The following is a 21,731-nucleotide window of genomic DNA, read 5'->3' as shown; positions in this document are numbered from 1 at the left end:
ACAGCAGTATCTAGTGTGGCTGTAAAGTCCGATTCTTGAGTGACAGTCTTTTCCGCACAGGGTACAGGAGAACACTGAGCCCTGGTTGATGGACTGGGGGTGGGACTTCCTCAGGGTTCTTTTCTCTTCTGCTTGTTGCCTGAGGTTGTCTTCATACCTGGACAGTCCTTTTTTCACCCGTTGCTTCCACAGGCATCGATCGGTGGCTAGTGTCTCCCAGGTGGCAGTGCTGATGTTAGCAGCCTTCAAGTTGCGCTTGCACACATCTTTGTAGTGGAGATGAGGTCTTCTAACCGGCCTGGTCCCTGTCACCAGTTCACCATAGAGCAAATCCTTAGGTATGCTACTGTCCTGCATGCAGGAGATGTGACCTAGCCATCACAGGCGTCTCTGCTTGATCAAAGTGTACATGGTGGCAGTCCCTGCTCGTTCGAGCACCGTGTTGTTGGTCACCTTGTCGCACCAGGAGATTCCCAGGATGCATCTCAGGGAACGCATATGAAATGAGTTGAGCCTCTTTTCATACTTGGAGCTCAGTGTCCAAGTTTCGCAGCCGTACGGGAGGGTACTCAGTATGCAGGCTCTATAGACTTGTGCTTTGTTGTGCTCGCTGAGTTTCCTGTTGGACCATACTCTTTTTGTTAGCCTGGATAGTGTGGTGGCAGCCATTCCGATACGTTTGTTAATCTCACTTTCAAGGGAGAGGTTGTTGGATATTGTGGAGCCCAAGTAAACGAACTCGTGGACCTCTTCCAGCTGGTGATCGTTGATGCTTATGGCAAGTGGATGGTTAGTGTCCTGACTCATCACTTGCATTTCCTTTATCAGAGGGGTAGCCATGTTAGTCTGGATCTGTAGAGCAACGAAGGGTCCTGTGGCACCTTATAGACTAACAGAAAAGTTTAGAGCATGAGCTTTCGTGAGTTAACTCACTTCTTCAGATGCTCAGATGCTCTTCAGATGTTGCTTTGCATTTCCTTGATATTGATGATAAGCCCAAACTCTTTGCAGGCATCCGCAAAGCGATTCATGAGGTGCTGTAGTTCCTCCTGTGTATGAGTTGTAACAGCTGCATCATCCACAAAGAGGAAGTCTTGCAAGCACCTTGTTTGCACTTTGGTCCTTGCTTTTAGCCTAGACAGCTGGAAGAGCTTGCCATCAGATCTCGAGTGAAGGTAAATGCCTGTCATGGCTGAACCAAAGGCATATTTGAGCAGGATGGAAAAAAATATTCCAAAAAGTGTAGGGGCCAAAATGCAACCCTGCTTCACTCCACTGTGAATACTGAAAGGTTTGGAGGTGGAACCATCATAGACAATGACTCCCTCCATGTCCTCATGGAAAGACTTGATAATATTGAGCAGGGTGAGGGGACAGCCAATCTTTTCCAGAATTTGAAAAAGACCATTTCTGCTAACAAGGTCAAAAGCCTTGGTTAGGTCGATGAATGCAATGCAGAGTGGCCTTTGCTGTTCCTTGCACTTTTCCTGCAGCTGCCTAAGGGAAAAGATCATATAGATGGTAGATCTTCTAGCTCTAAACCCGCACTGTGACTCAGGATAGACTCGTTCTGCAAGGACTTGGAGCCTCTTTAATACTACCCGGGCAAAGAGCTTTCCAACGATACTAAGGAGGGATATACCACGATAGTTGTTACAGTCGCTCCTGTCACCCTTGTTCTTGTAAAGAGTGACTATGTTGGCATCTCTCATGTCTTGTGGTACTTTCCACTCCTTCCAACACTGACTAACCATGCAGTTCTGGAATCAGGCTGCTCTTAGCACACTTGCGAATTTCTGATGGAATGCCATCTTTACCTGGGGCTTTCCCAACTGCCAGTGTGTCAAGTGCCTGGCTGACCTCCAGCGCTGTTGGTACATTGTCGAGCTCTGACAAAGTTGGAAGGCACCTAATGGCATTCAGTGCTGCTTCTGTGACAGTGTTCTCCGAAGCGTACAACTCTGAGTAATGCTCCACCCACCTTTCCATCTGTTTGGAGCGGTCCTTAAGGATCTCTCCATTGAGTGCCTTCAGGGGACAAATCTTATTTTGAATTGGTCCAATGGCTTCCCTGATTCCATCATACATGCCCTTTATGTTGCCATTGTCTGCACAGGTGTAGATTCTGGAGCAGAGCTGAAGCCAGTAGTCATTAGCACGGCACCTGGCTGTCCTTTGGACTTTACCATGAGCGACCCTGAGTATCTGCAAGTTCCTCTTGCTAGGGGATGTCTTGTATGTTGTCTCTGCGAGCCGCTTCTCCTCAACGATGGGCAGCAGCTCTTCTGAGTGTGCTTCAAACCAGCCAGCTGACTTCATCTGCTTCTTACCAAAAGTCCACATCGCTGTGTTGTAGATGGTGTCCCTAAGGTGTGCTCACCTTCCACTGGCATCTGCACTGGTTGGGCCAGGAAGGGCCACATTGAGGGCACGGGTAAACTGTGCAACCCTCTCGGGGTCTTTGGTCATGCAGATGTTGATTCGTGGCCTACCTGCATTCTTTGTTCGATACAGCCTCCGAGGTTGAAGCCTGATCTTGCTGGCAGTGAGTGAATGGTCGGAGTCACAGTCTGCACTATGATAGCTGCAAGTCAGCTTGACGTTGCCTATGCAGGCGCGCCTTACAAGGATCAAGTCCAGCTGGTGCCAATGTTTGGACCTGGGATGACGCCATGACACACTGTGCTGGGGCTTGGTCTTGAAAAAGGTGTTGGTAACACAGAGACTGTGCTGGCAGCAAAACTTCAGCAGTCGCTGCCCATTCTCATTTAACTTCCCAACTCCGAATTGCCCTAAGCATGTGGGCCAGCTGGAATGGTCAGCACCAACTCTTGCATTAAAATCCCCAAGAATGCTCGGTGGCTCGCGAGTTGGAATTTCTTCAATTGCAATGCTGAGCTCATCATAAAACTTGTCCTTAGCTTCTTGGGAAGACATCAACGTTGGAGCATAGGCACTGATGATGTTGGTCAGGCCTGCAGATGTTTGCACCTGGAGTTGTATAAGCCTTTCCAAGTGCCCTGTGGGTGGTGTGATGGAGCCAATCAGACTATTCTTGATTGCGAAACCCACGCTGTGCTCTTGGTCTCACTAGGGGGTTTTCCCATCCAGAAAAAAGTGAAATCTTTCTCCTTTAGACTGCTGGAAGATGAGAGTCTTGTCTCCTGAAGGGCGACAATATCCATTTTTAACCTTCACAGTTCGTTGTTAATAACCACTGTCTTGCGGATATCATCTATGTCTTCAAGGTTGTCTGAAAGTCCAGTTATCATGGTTCTAACATTCCAGGTGCCCAGTCTAAGAACCAGGTCCTTTTGTATTTTTTTCTTTTTGTTTGGTGCACAGATTTCAGACCACCTGTTGGGATTGATCCCTAAGCTCCACGCACCCAGTGAAGCAAATGGACTGTGGCGAAACAGCACCTTATTGGCTGGGGGCTGCCCAGTTTGAGGTGGGCGGTAGCTGTCCAATGAGGCTTCGATGACCCCTCCCACCGGTGGAAGCAACCACTGGCGTCAAGCTCTTCGCCAACGAGCTATGACTTGTAACTGGTATACTGTTGCTTCCCGTGTTATGCCGACGCTGTGAGGCGACACTGGAATGTCCTCTCCAGGGCGCATGCCTGGACAAATTTTGTATGGAGGATGAGCTGTTGCCCATGTAGGAGATTCCCCGCTCTCCATGTTGCTGATGAATCCAAAGGAACGGTGAGCCGGTACAGTTTGGCATCAGCAGCATCGCAGGAGTTGCCAGGAAGATGTCAAAAGTAAAATCAGGCTGCCTTCGGGTCTCCAACTCCGGATTTTTCCTCAGGGTTAACTCCCGAAGCGCTTCCCTAGAATGGGGGTGACCACAAGGCAGTGGGGTTTGAAATCAGAGTTTACCTTCTCCTAGGTGAGCGACCGACCAAGGCTAACGAGCCTCACCTGCCCGAAGCAACCGGTTTCAAGGTGCCAGTGTGCTGCCTTTTGCCCCTTCTCCTGTCAGTAGAAACGGTTCCAAGGTTGTCATGCCGAGGGCAGTTGTGGGGATAAGCTCCCATAGCCTATAAAATTCCCTCAATGACATGCGTCTCAAAAAGCCTCTGACAACCATGTCCAGCTCCTGGCCTTCTCATGTGGCTTAGTTTTTAAGCCTGGCGGAACCGTTTCAACACAATTATTATTAACAGAAAGGGCGAAGGAGCAAGAACCAAAAGAGAGAAAGAACAGGTTCAATATATTTCAATAATTTAGATATATTCAAGTGGGTGGAACCTGATACGTTTAAGCATAGGCTTTGCAGAGCTGTTAGCAATTCTCTTGGATAATTGATGGAGGATGGGTGAGGGCCCAGAGGACTGAAGAAGGACAAACTGTGTACCTATCTTTAAAAGGGAAATGAAGAGGACCTGGGGAAAGTCAGCCTGACTTTGATAAATGTAAAGGTACTGGAATCATCAGTTTGCAAGAACTTACAGGATTAATAGAGTTATAAAGAACAGACGGTATGTGTTTGATTTTGTTGTACAGAAACAGAAACGTCTCAGTGGTGATGTTCTAAAAATAAATCATGTTGTTCTATGTCTCTGATAGTTCAAACAGCTATATGATGGGCCATTACCTGTCAAAGAATGTACATTGAAGCATCATGATGAATTCCTCAAAGACTCATAAAGGCATATCTTCAGCTGGAATAAATGTATATAGCAGCCTTGAAGTCAAAGGAACCATGCCAGTGCATACCAGCTAAGGAGATGCTGTTTTATAAACACTGGAACATTTTTGCTATAATATTTCACTGCTTACATTAAAAAGTGCATCTTTAATACTCCATAGCTTAATAGCCTTTTTTCAAAATTGAGTCACATATTCCCAGTGAATTAAGAAATTAATTCTGCTGTATCACATTCGATTTTTAAGAAAAAACTGGTGCAACAGAGGGAAAAATTATGTAGACTACAAATGTTATGACAGTTATATCAGTAAGCTTCTGGCTACTCCATTGACCATTTTCAAGAAAGGACTTATTTAAAAATTACTGTTATTATCTATTGGTAACCTCACAGAAGTGGTGAAAGGCTTAATTGTTTGCAAAGAGCTTTGGGATACGTCCTGAAAGGCACCAAGAAAATGTGGGGGAAAAAAGAAAAGAGGCTAAGAAAATTACTTAGCACTAAGTATCAGAGAGTAGCTATGTTAGTTTATACCCACAAAAACAGTGAGCAGTTCTGTGCCACCTTAAATACTAACAGATTATTTGGAGCATAAGCTTTTGTGAGCAAAGACCCACTTCATCAGATGCATGTCAGTTAGTGCTATTAGGAAACTGACTGGGAACCCGAGGAGAAAATCCATTTAGATAATTACCATGGATAAATACATTTTAAAGGGTTCAATTAAGAATCTGGACACAAAAGACTATGATTTTTTATAAATTATGCAGATTATGAATACTATATTAAATTCAATGGTCAGGATTTTCAAAGATGATTTTGGGTGTTTAAGATGAGTGCATCTTAAATGGAGCTATGACTTTAGATGGTGAATGCCTAGCAGTTTCAGAAAGTAAAGATCTCATGAAGTAAATCACTTGCACAGCTATGCATTTGATTTTTCCTTCTTAGTGAAGAACTTTGCACTTGTCTTGACTGAATTTTATTATAAATACCCACAGTTGTGCTTCACCACTGACCAACTTTAGGTATTGCTGGTACTCAATCGTATGTCCCTAGCCACCTTAGATTACAAGTGGAATAGTAATTGCTGTTTATGTATCACATAGCAAACTGGCAGATGGAAAATTTGTGGGCGAAGATTGTCAGAGATCAGAATTATTGGTGGCAATTTCGAAAGAGACATTTTATTATATAAGAATTAGAACAGAATTTATTTAAATTGCTTGGGATAAGCAAGCAAAAAGAAAAAATGCAAATAAAGTAAGTCAGCTTGATGCAGCTAAAATGCTAAGATCTCAGAATTCTGCTTCTTCTCACTTGGAACGGAATGTACTCCTGAAGATGTTAGTCTCTCAGATATCTTTGTGCTGAATGTGCTATAAATAGCTAGATAGGAAAGAAATTAGAAGGCAAGCTGAATGTATAGAACCCCAGCCTTATAAGAAGGTTCCCTCTCTCTTCCACAATTCCCTTTCAGCAGTGACACTGACCACCTTCCATGAGGTCAATAGAGAATCAAGATGGGGAAAAAAACGGTGTCTTGCCAGAAGTTAGAGTATTTCTCTGTTTGAGGTTTCAAGCCTGATCTCAGACATCTGTTTCTTCCCATTACAAGCCTTCATTCTATATGGACAGGTGAAGGATCGTCAGCTGCAGAGGAAAGATCAATTTAAGCGTTTTTGAACTCAGAAACCTGATGTGAAACTTAGTATAGCTCAATGCAAATGATAATTTCATAGAAATTCAAATGACACACTCAGTTGACTTCCTTAAGGCAAGCAGCAGCACCTGATGGCCTGCACTACTGCATGTAGCTTTAACCATACAGGGAGAGTGTAAATAGCAGATGCTGTCGATCTTTAAGGCAACAAATGTGGAAGACAGCAAACTTCCAGCTTTGGAACCATAGTTAAAAGGCAAGTGCTCATTACGATCGGCACTTGGCATTATTCTGACACCCAGACTTTTTGATTAAATTTGTTGAAAGTGACACTCATTTTGTTAATTTTGGTGCCAATTTAGGCATCCATAAGGATAAAATTAACTAATATATACACAAAATAAATAACGTGGCACAACTGGAAAATTTTGGCTGCAGATAAAAAATTCATGTTCCTCATAAATGGGGCAAGACTGATACAGAATGTCAAAATTAATTGATGCAGCAGAGGACTGACCTGCCATTTGTAGTTACCTGCCCAGTCATTTGGTCTCTCCCCTTGTATTCCTGCTACAGATTTATGTCAATGGCATGAGGAAACCTTTGTCTGGGCTCTTTGACTAAGTTTGCGGGTAGAGTTTACAGACCAAAAACAGAGTGGCTGAAAGTTACAAAGATTAAAAGTTGTAGAAGTCAACAGTCTTACAGCAAGTTGCAGAACTTAAGAGACAGCAGCTGAAAGTTACAAAGAACCAATTTACAGGATAATTGCTTGGACTGAGGTTTTACATAACATAATCTTCCTTTTTTCCATTCACTTTGTTCTCAGAAATGTTATATTTCATTTAATGCTTGTGATGTGAAATGGAAGCTATTTCTCTGTGACGAGTATACTAGCTGGGTACTGTAGTGTAGCTTGGGTAGACCTCTTTCAACAATAATTATGGCTTCATGGCAGAGACTAAGTTTGTTTTCACAAGTCTGACATATTTGGCTAACTCTTTCAAATTAGATCTGTCAGAGACGTTACGTTTCATTCCCCTCTCCCCGCCCCACCTGTGCACAATTTTGGTACTTAAAGTTGTCAGATTTGAACTATCAGGAAATGAGGGAGAAAGCTGCCAGTCATCCACATAATAGCTAGCTTAGTCTGTCAGTCTGTTTTGGTTCACAAGACATAAAACCTCTTTCCAAACTGTATGTGGTTATTCCTTACAATTGTCAGCATTGGTGTTCTGTGGAAATTCCAATTTCAGTTATTACATTCTTCCTTCCTAATTCCATCAATTAGTATTATTCAGTACAATATTGTGCTATATTGAACAGTCATGTTTAATTCCCAAAGTGGCTCTATTGTAATGGTTGAGGTAGTGGTCCCACGAAAGAGCTAGTATGCATCACTTTGGCTATGTCTACACTAGCCCCAGACTTCAAAATGGCCATGCAAGTGGCCATTTGGAAGTTTACTAATGAAGCGCTGAAATACATATTCAGCACCTTATTAACATGCAGGTGGCCGCGGCGCTTCGAAATTCACATGGCTCACAGCCGCGCGGCTCGTCCCGACGGGGCTCCTTTTCGAAAGGACCCCGCCTACTTTGAAGTCCCCTTATTCCTGTGAGCAGATGGGAATAAGGGGACTTTGAAGTAGGCAGGGTCCTTTCGAAAAGGAGTCCTGTTGGGATGAGCCGCGTGGCGGTGAGCTGCATCAATTTCAAAGCGCCGCGGCCGCCCGCATGCTAATGAGGTGCTGAATATGTATTTCAGCACTTCATTAGTAAACTTTGAAATGGCCATTTGCATGGCCATTTCGAAGTTTGGGGCTAGTGTAGACATGGCCTTTGTGTATGGAATTATAGAATTACAGCACTGAAAGAGAAAGACCTCAAGAGATCATCTAGGCCAGTCCCGTACACTCATGGCAGGACTGAATGTTATCTAGAGCATTTCTGACAGATGTTTGTCGAACCTGCCCTTAATAATCTCAAATGATTTAGATTCCACAACCACAGCCTCCCTAGCTATAAAGTATTTAGGAATAAATAGGAAGAATGAGGCTTTAGAAACAAAGTGTTCCTCATTCTGTACTCACATAAGTAGACTACCAGTGATGTCAATGATTTACAGCATTGTTAGTGAAAAAAAGAATCCTGTCATAACAATGATAACTTTTATTGGCAAAGTTCCCAGATTTTGGAAATCTTTAGATTATTTCCTAAAAAGTTCTGTTTAAGTGACCTGCTTCGAGGATTTATTATAAATCAACAATTTTCTAAGTCTTCACAACAGTGGGAACTACATTCCAGAACAGCGCTTTCCCTTGCCCAACATCCCACCAAATTCACCATATCTTACCCTGTACTTTGGCAGTGTACACCCCAACACCTTCCTCCCTAGATTGTTGCTTGATCATCTTGCCAAAAAAGTTTGAGCACATGGTATCTAATCCAGCACCTGTTAAAGTCCATGTGAGTTTTTCAGAGGGCATTTGATCAGGCCTGTAATAGTCTGTGAGTGAAGTGGTTCCTTCACATGTACAAGAAATGAACCACAGACCCTGAGAATGGCCATTCTGTCTCAAACCAGTGCTCCATCTAGCCCAGGGTCATCTCTTCCAACAGTGACTGGTGCCAGATGCTTAAGAGGGAGTAAGTAGAAAACGTCCATTATTGAGTGATCTATCCCCTACTTATAAAAAGCAAGAGGTTTTTGGACTCCCAGGGTATGTCTACACAGCAAGGTTATTTCAAAATAAATTTGAAATAGTGGATGCATTATTTTCAATTTCATTCAACCTCATTATATAAGAAGTAATGCCTATTTTGAAATAAGCTAATTTGAATTAGATCAAAATAAGTGCTATCTCGAAATAAGCCACAGTGGCATCCTCTGGCACTATTTCAAAAAAGCCATATGTGTCCAGAAATGCTGTTTTGAAATAGCTGGATGCTATTTCAAAATGCCTTTTTCCATGTGGCTGTGTGATTTCAAAATAAGTTGTTTTGAAATATCTTATTTGAAACTGGACTCCTGTATAGACGTAGCCCCAGAGAATAGGGTTTTTGTCCCTAAATATCTTTGCTAATAGCCATCCATATACCTAGCCAACGTGTATTTAACTAATTCTGTTTTGAAACCAGTTTTACTTTTGGCTTCCACAACATACACTGACATAGTTCCTCAAGCAGACTGTGCATTGTGCAAAGTACTTCCTTAAGTTTATTTTAAACTTCCTGCTTATTAATTTCATTGGATGATGCTGGTTCTTGTGTTGTGCAAAAGGGTAAATAACCACTTATTTACTTTCTCCACACCAGTCAAGATTTTATAATTGTCTGTCATATCCCCCTGAGTCATCTTTTTTCTAATCTGGACAGTCCAAATCTTCATTCTCCCCTTTTGTGGAAAAAGTTCCATCTCCCTAATTATTTTTGTTGTCCTTCTCTGTTCTGTTTTCTCGGCCTTTTTATTGCTAAGATCAAGTGTGTAAACCTTCTTGTACAAGGCAGCACTGCTGAAAAGTGTGAGTTCGGGTTGTAATCCCTTTGCAGGATGTGAGCTGGTGTGTGTGGTTCTCCTGACATGGAGGGTGAAAGCCTGGCTCTGCCTGGATGCTTTGCAACCTTCTTCATAAAAAGAAATATCCTTGTTGATATGAGCAGAGCAGCACTGCATGCTGTATGAAGGCACAGGCATACCGTTTGCTTTCTTATTATATCTCCCTTTTCTAATGGTTCCTAACATTATATTAGCTTTTTTGATTGACACTGCACATTGAGCAGATGTTTTCTGAGAACTATCCATAATGACACCAAGATCTTTTTCTTGAATGATAACTAACTTAGGTATTCATAATTGTGTGTGTATAGTGGGGTTTATGTTTACTAATGTGCATCACCTTTCATTTATCAATATGGAATTTCTTCTGCCAATTTGGTGCCCAGTCATATGGTATTGTAAGATCCCTTTGCAACTTTTTGTAGTATGCTTTGGACTTAACTATCTCAAGTTATTTTGTATCATCTACAGCTTTGCCAGCTCACTGCTAACTCTTTTTTTTTTATTTTTCAGGTCATATATGAATTTGTTGAACAGCTTTGGTCCAAGTACAGATTCTTAGGGGACCATACTTTTTACTTCTTTCCATTCTGACAATTGACCATTTATTCCTATTCTTTGTTTCCTTTCTTTTTTAAACAGTTACTGATCCCTGAGAGGTCTTTCCCTCTTATCCCATGACTGTCTACTTTACTTAAGAGTCTCTGATGAGGGACATTGTCCAAGGTTTCTGAAAGTCCACATACACAATATTCACTAGATCACTCTGGTCTGCATGTTTGCTGTCCCCCCTCAAGGAATTCTAACAGTTTAGTGAGCTATGATTTCCTTTTACAAAGCCATGTCGACTTTTCCTTGATATATCATGTTCATCAGATTGTCTGATAATTCTGTTTTTACTATAGTTTCAACCAGTTCCCTGGTTAATTACTGGCTTGTAATTGACAGGATCACCTTTGGGCTGTGTCTACACTAGCCCTCCTCTTCAAAGAGGCATAGTAATCAGCCTGAGCAGGGAATAGCAAAGAGGTGCTGTGATGAATATGCAGCACCTCATTAGGCTAATTTTCGCTGTGGCAACTTCGAAGTTGCAAACTTCAAAGCACTAGCATGCAGTGCAGCTGCAGGCACTTCGAAGTACCCGTGCAACTTTGAAGTGCCCTTATTCCCAAAAAATTACAGTGTGACTGGGCACCAAAATGGCAGAAGAAATTCAAAATTGATAAATGAAAGGTGATGTACATGAGAAAACATATCCCCACTCTATGCACACAGTTATGAGTATCTAAGTTAGTTATCATTCAAGAAAAAGATCTTGGTGTCATTACAGATAGTTCTCAGAAAAAAATTTGGGATTCAGGGCACTTCGAAGTTGCGTGGGTACTTTGAAGTACCCGTGGCCACACTGCATGCTGGCTCTTTGACATTTGCAACTTCAAAGTTACCCTGGTGAGAATTATCCTAAAGAGGTGCTGCATATTCATCACAGCACTTCATTGCTATTCCCCGCTCAGGCTGATTACCATGCCCCCTTCAAAGAAGGGGGCTAGTGTAGACCCAGCCTTGGAGACTTTTATTCTCCACTCAGCTTGTACAAAGACTAATTTAAGAAACAGATTACGATTAGATACCACGGTTAATATATTCATCAATGTCATACTTTAGTTCCTCCAGAAATATTGGGTGAATATGTTTTTTCTGATTACTTACTACTGTTTAATTTATCAGTGTATTCCAGAACATCTTCTATTGTCAAGAGAAACTCAGGGAAGCACAAACACAAGGCAGGTATCACTTTGGACAATGAAAAATTAATTTGCATGTTTCACCTTCAGTCCTTCTGTTTGTGCCTCTGCTTACTGAAATTCAATTCTGTGTAGTTTGTGTGAAAAAACTGTGTGAAAGTTTTGCATTTAAATAGGCACAATACAATTATCACATCTTTTTGACACTGTTTAGAGAGTTACAGTGAAACAAGGATATACAGGACAACCAAAATCAGTTTAATTATTATGCATGTCAATTCAGGATATCTTAATTTATAATTACATTTTCCATTTTCAACTTAATTTTTTGTTGGAATGAAGAAGAAAAACATGACAAGTGCAGTATCTGTGAGGTATTTACATTTTAATCAAATCCCACAACCAGAATATAAATAAAAATTTGACCAAATAATCCCAAAGAGAATTTAACAATGGTGATTATTCAGTCTATGGTTGTTTAGTTTTCTTGTCATTTACAAACTACATTTAAAAGGATGTTACAGAAACTATTTAGTTTATGAAGATTTGATATAACCAGGACAGCATGCAGACTTCAAAATTGAATAGGTTATTTTTTCAAAAACTTCCAGTTATTTAAACAGGTCAAACACTTTAATTCCACAGTGTGTAATTTTATATTAAATTCTGCTTTTGACTTGCAGTTATTCATCTAATTCCCTACTTTCTCTCTTGAACTCAAAAGTCAAGAAATCAAAGTGAAGTTTGCCCACACAATCTTAATTCTTTCCCTTTTGTATATGTTGCTATCGATTATGCCATTATCACATGGCTGCATCTACACTAGCAAGTTCTTTCAAAAGATTTTTTGAAAGAAGGGGGCTCTTTGAAAGACCCAGTAGAGCATCTACACATGAAAAGCATTCTTTCGAAAGTAAATCTAAAGAATGTGGCACTTCTTTCAAAATCGCTCTTTCTTTTCCATTTCAGGAAGAGCACCTTCTTTCGAAAACTTCTTTTGAAAGAAATCATGTGTAGATGCTCCACAGGGCCCGTCTTTTAAAAGAGCAGTCCTCATGGGGCCTAATTTTTCAATCCCTGTCCCATTCTTCCCAAAGAGCAGGGGCTGTGTGGACGTTCCCTTTTGAAAGAGCAGATCACTCTTTTGATCCTCTTTTTTGTGTGTGAATTCACTCTTTTAAAAGATGTTCTTTCAGAAGAGATCTTCCGGAAGGGCTTCTTTTGAAAGATCTCTGTAGTGTAGACCTAGCCATACTGTTTATCAAATAACACTGTATCATACAACTTCATACCATTAGGTATGTGTGTCATCTGGTTTGTATAGTTCTCTGTACATGCTAGAGATCTGTGGAAGTTAGTTATATGAAAAGTGTGTTATAAATGTTATTACCCAAATATAGTAGATTAAGCATAACATACAGGAATAATAAAAATGGCGAGATAAATTTACAGCTACCTTTTCTTCATAACCAGTTGCACCATCTCCTGAACTGCATGTAGGGATAGCTACACTCATTGTTAAAGAAACATATACAATCCAGGGGTGCTGGCAAAACTATAAATACAGTATAGAAACTATAAAACTTAGGTAAAGGCTATAAGTGGATGATAGTATATATAGTTGCACCATTCGTATTCACAGATATTTGGTGTGAGGTGTGAGGTCACAGTTGGGTGTTGCAGATTTTTTTATGACTATAAGGCCATGTCTACACTAGCCCCAAACTTCGAAATGGCCATGCAAATGGCCATTTCGAAGTTTACTAATGAAGTGCTGAAATACATATTCATCGCCTCATTATCATGCGGGCAGCCGCAGCACTTTGAAATTGATGTGCCTCGCCGCCGCACGGCTCGTCCCGACGGGGCTCCTTTTCGAAAGGACCCCGCCTACTTCAAAGTCCCCTTATTCCCATCTGCTCATAGGAATAAGACCTGCAGCCTTTTCACCAGACTTGTCTTCACTGGACACATAATTTATCCACCAAGCCCGCGTTTTTACGTGGTGCTCACACACCTTAATACTAGTTCAAAGAACCAGCTCGGGGAGCCGGGACCCCCATTGGGGGAGCAGGGGTCATACCCCTGCTGTGCACCTCCCCGGTGGGGGAGGGGCAGTGCCTGGGGGCCTGACCCCAAGCCTGGGCCTAAAAGCCTCACGCTGGACTTAATATCAAAGGACATTTAATTCATGTTTTATTTAATATTATTATTGTTGTTTAGTATTTTATTGTTATAACTGTTTCCAAATTACCAATAATTATTTCCATATAGCATTGATTTTATTAAGCAAATACCTATACCACTTACCTCATTTGTCTACAGATATAGCCAGGTGACGGCATAGCCTCCCTGCTTCACTTCCCCACTTCCGTGGTCTGTAGGAGAGCAAGCGCCTCCCAAGACCACAGTTTATAGGTCGGGCCTACGGAGAGCAGCAGCGGCCTCTGAAAAACGGAACAGCCCCAACGGCCTCCTAGGCACCATCCCCTCTTTGGGTCGGGTTAGCACCCTGACCCCGGGAGGAGGTGAGGAGTAGCGGCCTCACCCCTCTCCTTAAGGAAGCAAAGGGGATTTAAAACCCCATACCTATTCAAACCTACCTTTAATAACCAAGCCTTTTTGCCTTCCGGATAAATAAAAACTTCAGTTCAAGATACTCCATGGAAACAATGTTAAGTGTAAGTTTTAGTTACTGTTAAAACGTGTAGTAATAGTTGGCTCTTAGTGTTGATACTCTTAAATCTGATTTGTGTTAACCAATAAAAATATTAGCTACTTTGTTTCAAAAGTACTCCTTGTCCTAGTCTTGCTCTCCCTGCCAGCCACTTCCCTCCAAGGGGGTTTCAGCGGGGTCCGGGACACTCTGGGGGTGCCTCCCATCTGTGGGTTCGCTGAGGGTGGGGTCCTGGGATCTGTGCTATGGAGGGTTAACCCTCCTTTGATGTTTCCATTTAATTAATAAATATCGTTACCCCCCAAGAGGAAACCGACAAGAAGAATATTCCAAACAGTGTTGGTGGCAAGATACATCCTTGTTTTACTCCACTTTTCATCTCAAAACTTTCATAGGAGTTTTCTTGGAATTGCACTATGCTTTGTATATTGCCATAGAGAGATTATATATTACATTGAGGAGCTCTGAGTGGCATTCAGTTTTTCAAAGTATTTTATACAGACTGGGTCTGCTATGTCCAGACACCATAGTTGTTTCTGTTTGGTTTCACTCAGATTCCTCATCTGATTAAGTACAGTCACCTCACTGCTAGTATTTCCTACTTGTCTGTTACAGTCAGTGATATTGGCACTGTCTCTCCTCTTATTCATTCTCCTACTCTCTGTTCTTCCCTTCTCTATTGCTGTATCCTGTTTTACTTAATTTTCCTCCTGTTTAGTATTAAAATCAGGCATAGAGATTATATTAGCATCTCCTGATCCTCTCCCCTGAATTCCTAGATTAAAGCTCTTGTAACCTATTGTGCCAATCTCCACCCCAGTACTCTATTTCCCTCCTTACCCATTCCATCCCATGAGAACAGTCTTCTGTCAATGAACATCTCCAAGGCGTTGAACATCCCAGAGCCCTTCTTCTAGTGCCATTATCTGAACCACTTGTTGATGACCATAATCTTGTCTTATCTTCACTCCCCTCTTTTAGGGACAGATAGAATTCCACAGAAGGTCACTTGAGTCTCAGTTTCTTTAAGTGTTTCTAGTGAGGATTCTCTTCCATCGCAGATCCACATCTAATATCTTAACTCCTGGCAGATATTACACTTTTCTGTTCTCAAGACTCACTGGTGACTGGCCTGTTTTTTTCTTTGTAAGGGTCCCCAGTTGTGCAGATGTGCTTCTTCCTGGCGTGGAGCTAATTCTCGACCCTCCCCTTTCTGTTGTTTCTGATTGCAGGTCATCTTGTCTTCTTTTTGCATTTGTAGTCTTCTATGAGTCTTTTCCTACCATCTGGGGATGCTAAACACTGTATCTATTGTCATAGTCACTGTTCTTCTAGAGCTAACTGGTTTTCTGTTCTTCCTTGCTCTTCCGTCTGTTATTGTCTGTCTTTGTCCATCATTTTCTAACACAGCAAGCCTTTTCCTGAGTTCCTTCAGTAGCTGCTCTTTTCCTCTGCCTTGTTCTTGTAGTCACATGCTTGTTTCTATTGGCCATGTTCCTCATCCAACAGTTTATCTCACAGTTTTTTAATCCAGCATACAAGTATTGAGGTTTCTTCCCTTTCCTTTCTTGTCCACTCAAAGCCCCTTCAAAACTCAACCATTGTTGCTAGCTTCATTTCTGAACCTCAGATCTTCTCTTATGTCAGGTCTATTAAGTGGTACTTCATATAGATTAAGCTACTTTTAGGTTATATCCTCAGAGTAATGTATATCCGAGAGCTTCCACATCTAGTCATGTTCATTGACTCTTCCATTCGTTGAGTCACTGCAGATTGTAGCTTCTGCAGCCTTTTCTAATCTCCTGTCTGGAGAAATTAATGCATGAACACACATATCCACACACACACACATCCAACATGAACTCACTTTCTGCCTCAAAGGAATGGGCTTGCCTCCCTTTTCTTTCAACCTATCTCCACTCAAACTCCCCTGTGTTTAGCTCTGTTTGCTGGCTCCTGTGTGGTTGATCTTTTATGTCTTTGTTTAGATTAAGGACATCTGTTAAGAGACCCTAATTTCAATGCCCATTGTAGTACTGCTACACACACATCATTTAACGTATCAGTTCACCCCAAGCAAGCAATTTATTATTTGCATAGGTGCCAAAGGGACATTTAGACTTCATCATATGAAAAATGTCTGCAGTGTGTATTTAAAAAGTTAATACTATTTCTGTACATTATTCCATTAATATGGTGAGTTTACCTCATTAATGCTAAAAGACTGTAGAAGGTGAAAGTGATCAATCCATCTGATTGTCAGGTTGCTTATTTGTGAGTTTTAATAAGGAGTTGTGCAACTTGAACAACAATCTGTATAAAACTGAGACCATTATAAAGACAGAATCATATGCTAGGTTTCATTCATGACTTTTGCACATTCTTGAAGCAAAAATGAAATAAGTCAGTTAAGGGTTGTCGTTTTACAATGTCTGGCAAGTGACAATAATCTTAAAGAGGGTTTTAACAGCGCAGAACATGTTGCACTTATTTTCTCAGTCTCTCAAGTGTAATCGGTTGTTTATATGTGATAATACAGGTCTCTTGACTTTTGTATCTGCTTTTGTTTTCTTGTTTGTGTAAGTATTTAATAAAAACCCACTTAAAGACCATTACAGAACTTCTGAATACAAGTTTATTGCGCAAACTAATTGTACATATAATTCTCTTATTAACGCACAGCAGTGAACCTCCCGTGATGTGCATGAGAGAATGTTAAATGTACTAGCAATGATGCTTTCACTGGATCTTCCTTTAGGGCATAAACTGCACGGTTAATTCTTTAACAGAAATTTAATACTGACCATAGGGAAACCACAGATGCGGGAAGTAGTTTCATCTCTGAAGTAACTCTCAAAACTAGTTTATTATTTGGCATATGGAATAGCTAAGGGTTGAATAAAACTTGAGAGGGAAATCAATGACAGAACTACAATACCTGTCTCCAGACTTCTCAGGCATTACATTTGTATTAATTCTTTCTCTTCTTCCAGCCTTCACACTTAAGCTCGCCTGGGTAAAAACTAGTTGGCTCGTACTATAGAAAAGCTATACACTTGCATAATACCTAAAACTGCTACAAGCAAACCCAGCAGTTTTTTCTAGAGTTGCTGTACCAGCCCTTCTAATACAAAATACTATGTTTATTCATATAGTTTCTGTTGCTACCACTCTGCAGTTGCTGTATCAAACACTACATTTCAGTAGTTCAGACACAACTAAATAATTCTAACTTATGGTTTACCAAGCAGTTCAGGCTTATCCGCTGTACTCAACTAAAGTAGATGGAATGGTTTCTGAATACGGAGGTGTCCAGTAGCACCACTAAATTTATCTGTCAGATTTTGTATTACACCCCTTGGCCACTGTTATGGAGAAGGAGAGTGTTTTCGGGTTTTTTAAACTTTAAATTGAGTTTTTCTTTTGTTTTTAGAGTACTAAAATGAAAGTGCTTTGGATGCTTTTCAGTGCCATCTCTAAAAGTCTTACTGTTTAAATGTACAGTTTTACAGGCTGTTGAGCCATGATGTGAAACATTGGCCGTGTCTACACTAGCCCCAAACTTCGAAATGGCCATGCAAATGGCCATTTCGAAGTTTACTAATGAAGCGCTGAAATGCATATTCAGCGCTTCATTAGCATGTGGGCGGCGGCGGCACTTCGAAATTGACGCGCCTCGCCGCCGCATGGCTCATCCCGAGGGGACTCCTTTTCGAAAGGACCCTGCCTACTTCGAAGTCCCCGTATTCCCATCAGGAATAAGAGGTAGGAACAGCAAGTATGGAGATTAGGATTTTCTTAGTTTTCCCTCTTTGGTGTTTGCCAAAACACTTTAAGATGATAGTTGCCCATCTACAAAAAGGGGAATAGGAACAACGCAGGAAACTACAGACCAGTCAGTTTAACTTCTGTGCCGGGAAAGATAATGGAACAAGTAATTAAGGAAATCATCTGCAAATACTTGGAAGGTGGTAAGGTGATAGGGAACAGCCAGCATGGATTTGTAAAGAACAAATCATGTCAAACCAATTTGATAGCTTTCTTTGACAGGATAACGAGCCTTGTGGATAAGGGAGAAGCAGTAGATGTGGTATACCTAGACTTTAGTAAGGCATTTGACACAGTCTTGCATGATATTCTTATCAATAAACTAGGCAAATGCAATTTAAATGGAGTTGCTATAAGGTGGGGGCAAAACTGACTGGATAACCATACTCACAGAGTAGTTATTAAGGGTTCTCAATCCTGCTGGAAGAAAGTAACAAGTGGGGTTCTGCAGGGGTCTGTTTTGGAACCGGTTCAGTTTAATATCTTCATCAATGATTTAGATATTGGCCTAGAAAGTATGCTTATTAAGTTTGCAGATGATACCAAGCTAGGAAGGGTTGCAACTGATTTGTCAAAATTCAAAATGATCTGGACAACTTGGAGAAATGGTCTGAGGTAAACAGGATGAAGTGTAATAAAGACAAATGAAAAGTACTCCACTTACGAAGGAGCAATCAGTTTCACACATACAGAATGGGAAGTGACTGTCTAGGAAGCCATATGGCAGAAGGGGATCTAGGGGTTATAGTGGACCACAAGTTAAATATGAGTCAACAGTGTGATGCTGTTGCAAAAAAAGCAAACATGATTCTGGGATGCATTAACAGGGCTACGTCTACACGTGCACCCAACATCGAAATAGGCTATTTTGATGAATAACGTCTACACGTCCTCCAGAGCCGGCAACGTCGATGTTCAACTTCGACGTTGCTCAGCCCGACATCGAAATAGGCGCAGCGAGGGAACGTCTACACGTCAAAGTAGCACACATCGAAATAGGGATGCCAGGCACAGCTGCACACAGGGTCAACGGGCGGACTAGCGCTTCCGGGGCAACAGCTAGCCGCTCCCTGAAAGGGCCCCTCCCACATACACTCAGCCTGCACAGCACGCGGTCTGACGAGCCATATAGGCACACAGACCCTGAGCGCCGCAGTCATGGACCCCCAGCAGCAGCAGCAGCAGCAGCAGCTAGAGGTCCACCCAGCCCTCCCGGCAGGAGCAGGGCTTGCCCTGGCTCATGCCATGTTGGGGGCAGCTGAGCACCTTCTTGCCCCAGGGGAGGAAATGCCCCCAGGGCAGCAGGGCTCAGCCCCTACCCCTGCAGCACCCCGCTCCACCCCCCGCCTCACATGCCAGCAGCTGTGGAGCTACCCCACCAGCACCGACTGGTGGGAGCGGCTGGTGCTTGGGGAGTGGGACGACGACCAGTGGCTCAGGAACTTCAGGATGACCCGCCAGACATTCCTGGAGCTGTGCCAGTGGCTCACCCCTGCACTCAGGCACCGGGACACTGCCATGCGGCGTGCCCTCCCTGTAGAGAAACGGGTCGGCATCGCTGTCTGGAAGCTGGCCACTCCGGACAGCTACCGATCCGTGGGGCAGCAGTTTGGTGTCGGAAAGGCCACCGTCGGGGCTGTCTTCATGGAGGTAAGAGAACCCACACAGGGGGAGGCCAGGGCAGGGCAGGGCAGGGCAGGGCCATGCACACCCTGCTCACCCCTCATTGGGGCTGTCCCATGTGCTTTCTCTGCAGGTCGTGCGTGCCATCAACGCCATGCTCCTGCAGAGGCTCGTGAGGCTGGGGGACCCACGTGCCACTGTCGCTGCCTTTGCCACCCTGGGCTTCCCCAACTGCTTTGGGGCTCTGGATGGGACTCACATCCTCATCTGCGCCCCGCACCACAATGGAGGCCGATACCTCAATCGGAAGGGCTACCATTCAGTCGTCCTGCAGGCCTTGGTGGACAGCCGGGGACGGTTCCAGGACATTTACGTGGGCTGGCCTGGGAGCACCCACGACGCCCGGGTTTTCCGGAACTCGGGCCTGTGCCGCCGGCTGGAGGCGGGGACCTACATCCCCCAGCGGGAGATCCCTCTGGGGGACACAACCATGCCCTTCTGCATCATCGCGGATGCGGCCTACCCCCTCCGGCCGTGGCTCATGCGCCCCTACACGGGCCACCTCTCCGCCAGCCAGGAGCGCTTCAACCAGCGCCTGAACCGTGCGCGCCAGGTGGTGGAGCGCTCATTTGGCCGCCTCAAGGGACGCTGGAGATGTCTCCTCACCCGCCTGGATGCCAGCCCCAACAACATCCCGCAGATTGTGGGTGCCTGCTGCGCCCTGCACAACCTCGTGGAGAGCAAGGGGGAGAGTTTTCTTCAGGGCTGGGCCGCCGAGGCCGGCAGGGCACACGTGCAGCCACCTGCTGCCCCCAGTCGGCAGGTGGACCCAGAGGGGACCCGGGTCCGGGAGGCCCTGCGGGCCCACTTCGAGCAACAGGCCGCGGGGTGAACTCTGCCCAGGCCCCCTACTGCCCGCCCCTTCCTCCCCCACACTCCTGCCCCAACGCCCACACCATGGAGCACCCCACCGCCCCCCCCCACTTGTCCAGGAGAAATGACAGCACGAACTTGTGGGTGAACGTAAATGTTTTTTTTGTCTTAACGATTTTTTTTTTTTTAAATAAAAAAATATATATATGTGAAACAGAAACCAAAAAGGAGGGACAAACATTCAACAAAACCAAGATGGGCACAAATAAAACAATCTACAACAACAAATCAAAGAACTGTGCTCCATCAAGCAAGAAAAACAAAAAGCAGGGAGGAGAACGGGGAGAACTATTTACGGGGTGGGACGGGGCAAACAGGGGCAACACCCACACCACCCACCCAGTCCCCAAAGTCTGTCCAACAAGGGGGGGGCCACGTCCCGGGCCCCTCGCCCCTACAGCCCAGCAGTGGGCGTGCCCGGCCGGGAGCTCCGGCGGGCCTGCAGTCTGGTGCGCGGCTGGGTGGGAGCGGGCTCCACCGGAAGGTAGCGGCGCCGGCGAGTCTCGGGTGGCTCCAGGGGTCCCTCGGCACGGTGGCCCTCGCGGGGAGGTGGTGGGGCGATGGCGGACGGCCCGGCGACAGCTGGAGCAGCTGGTGGTGGGGCTGCAGGAGAGGGCATGGCGGGCGGTGGCGCGGCCGGCGCGGCATGGGGGGCCAGGTAATCAACCAGCCGGTTGATGGTCTCCATATAGGCCCCCCATGCCTCTCTGCGCCAGGCCAGCGCCTGCTCCTGCAGCCGGAGGTGCTGCTCCGACACCTCCAGCTGCCAGCGGAGGATGGCCAGCAGCTGGGGATCCGTTGCCGCCGCCGGTAGCAGGCGCGGGGTCCGCCGTCTGGCCCTCCGCGGGGCCGGTCGTTCCTCCGCCGAGGGGCTGCCCTGGAGCGAGGGTCCCGGAGGGCTCTCCGGGACAACCGAGGCCTCGCCGGCGCTCTCTTCCGGTCCTTCGGATAGTGCAGGTGCAGGTGCAGGACACAGGAGAGGAGGGGGGAAAGAAGAATGGAGACAGGCGTTAGTGTGGGCCCCGAGCCGTGGCCTTTGTCCCCCCCGCC

General features: G+C 44.2%; 1 protein-coding gene across 5 annotated transcripts in view; it reads left to right on the top strand.

The window, feature by feature from the left end:
* The window catches only part of SLC36A4 (solute carrier family 36 member 4), a 232,796-nt gene that overhangs the window by 158,273 nt on the left and 52,792 nt on the right, over positions 1–21,731 (top strand). Inside the window, exon 11 of one of the 5 annotated variants that reach the window (XM_074984083.1) lies at positions 10,389–10,606. The exons of 2 other annotated variants lie outside the window; for them this stretch is intronic. In XM_074984083.1, coding sequence (XP_074840184.1) covers positions 10,389–10,399 — 11 coding nt within the window. In that variant the 3' untranslated portion in view covers positions 10,400–10,606. Of the gene's footprint in view, positions 1–3,345; positions 3,447–4,574; positions 4,710–10,388; positions 10,607–21,731 lie in introns of those variants that run through there. 2 more of the 5 variants (XM_074984074.1, XM_074984066.1) reach the window with 2 other exon arrangements.

Source organism: Carettochelys insculpta, chromosome 1, assembly GCF_033958435.1.
Source record: "Carettochelys insculpta isolate YL-2023 chromosome 1, ASM3395843v1, whole genome shotgun sequence".
Taxonomy (NCBI): domain Eukaryota; kingdom Metazoa; phylum Chordata; order Testudines; family Carettochelyidae; genus Carettochelys; species Carettochelys insculpta.
This window is presented reverse-complemented; position numbering and strand designations above follow the sequence as displayed.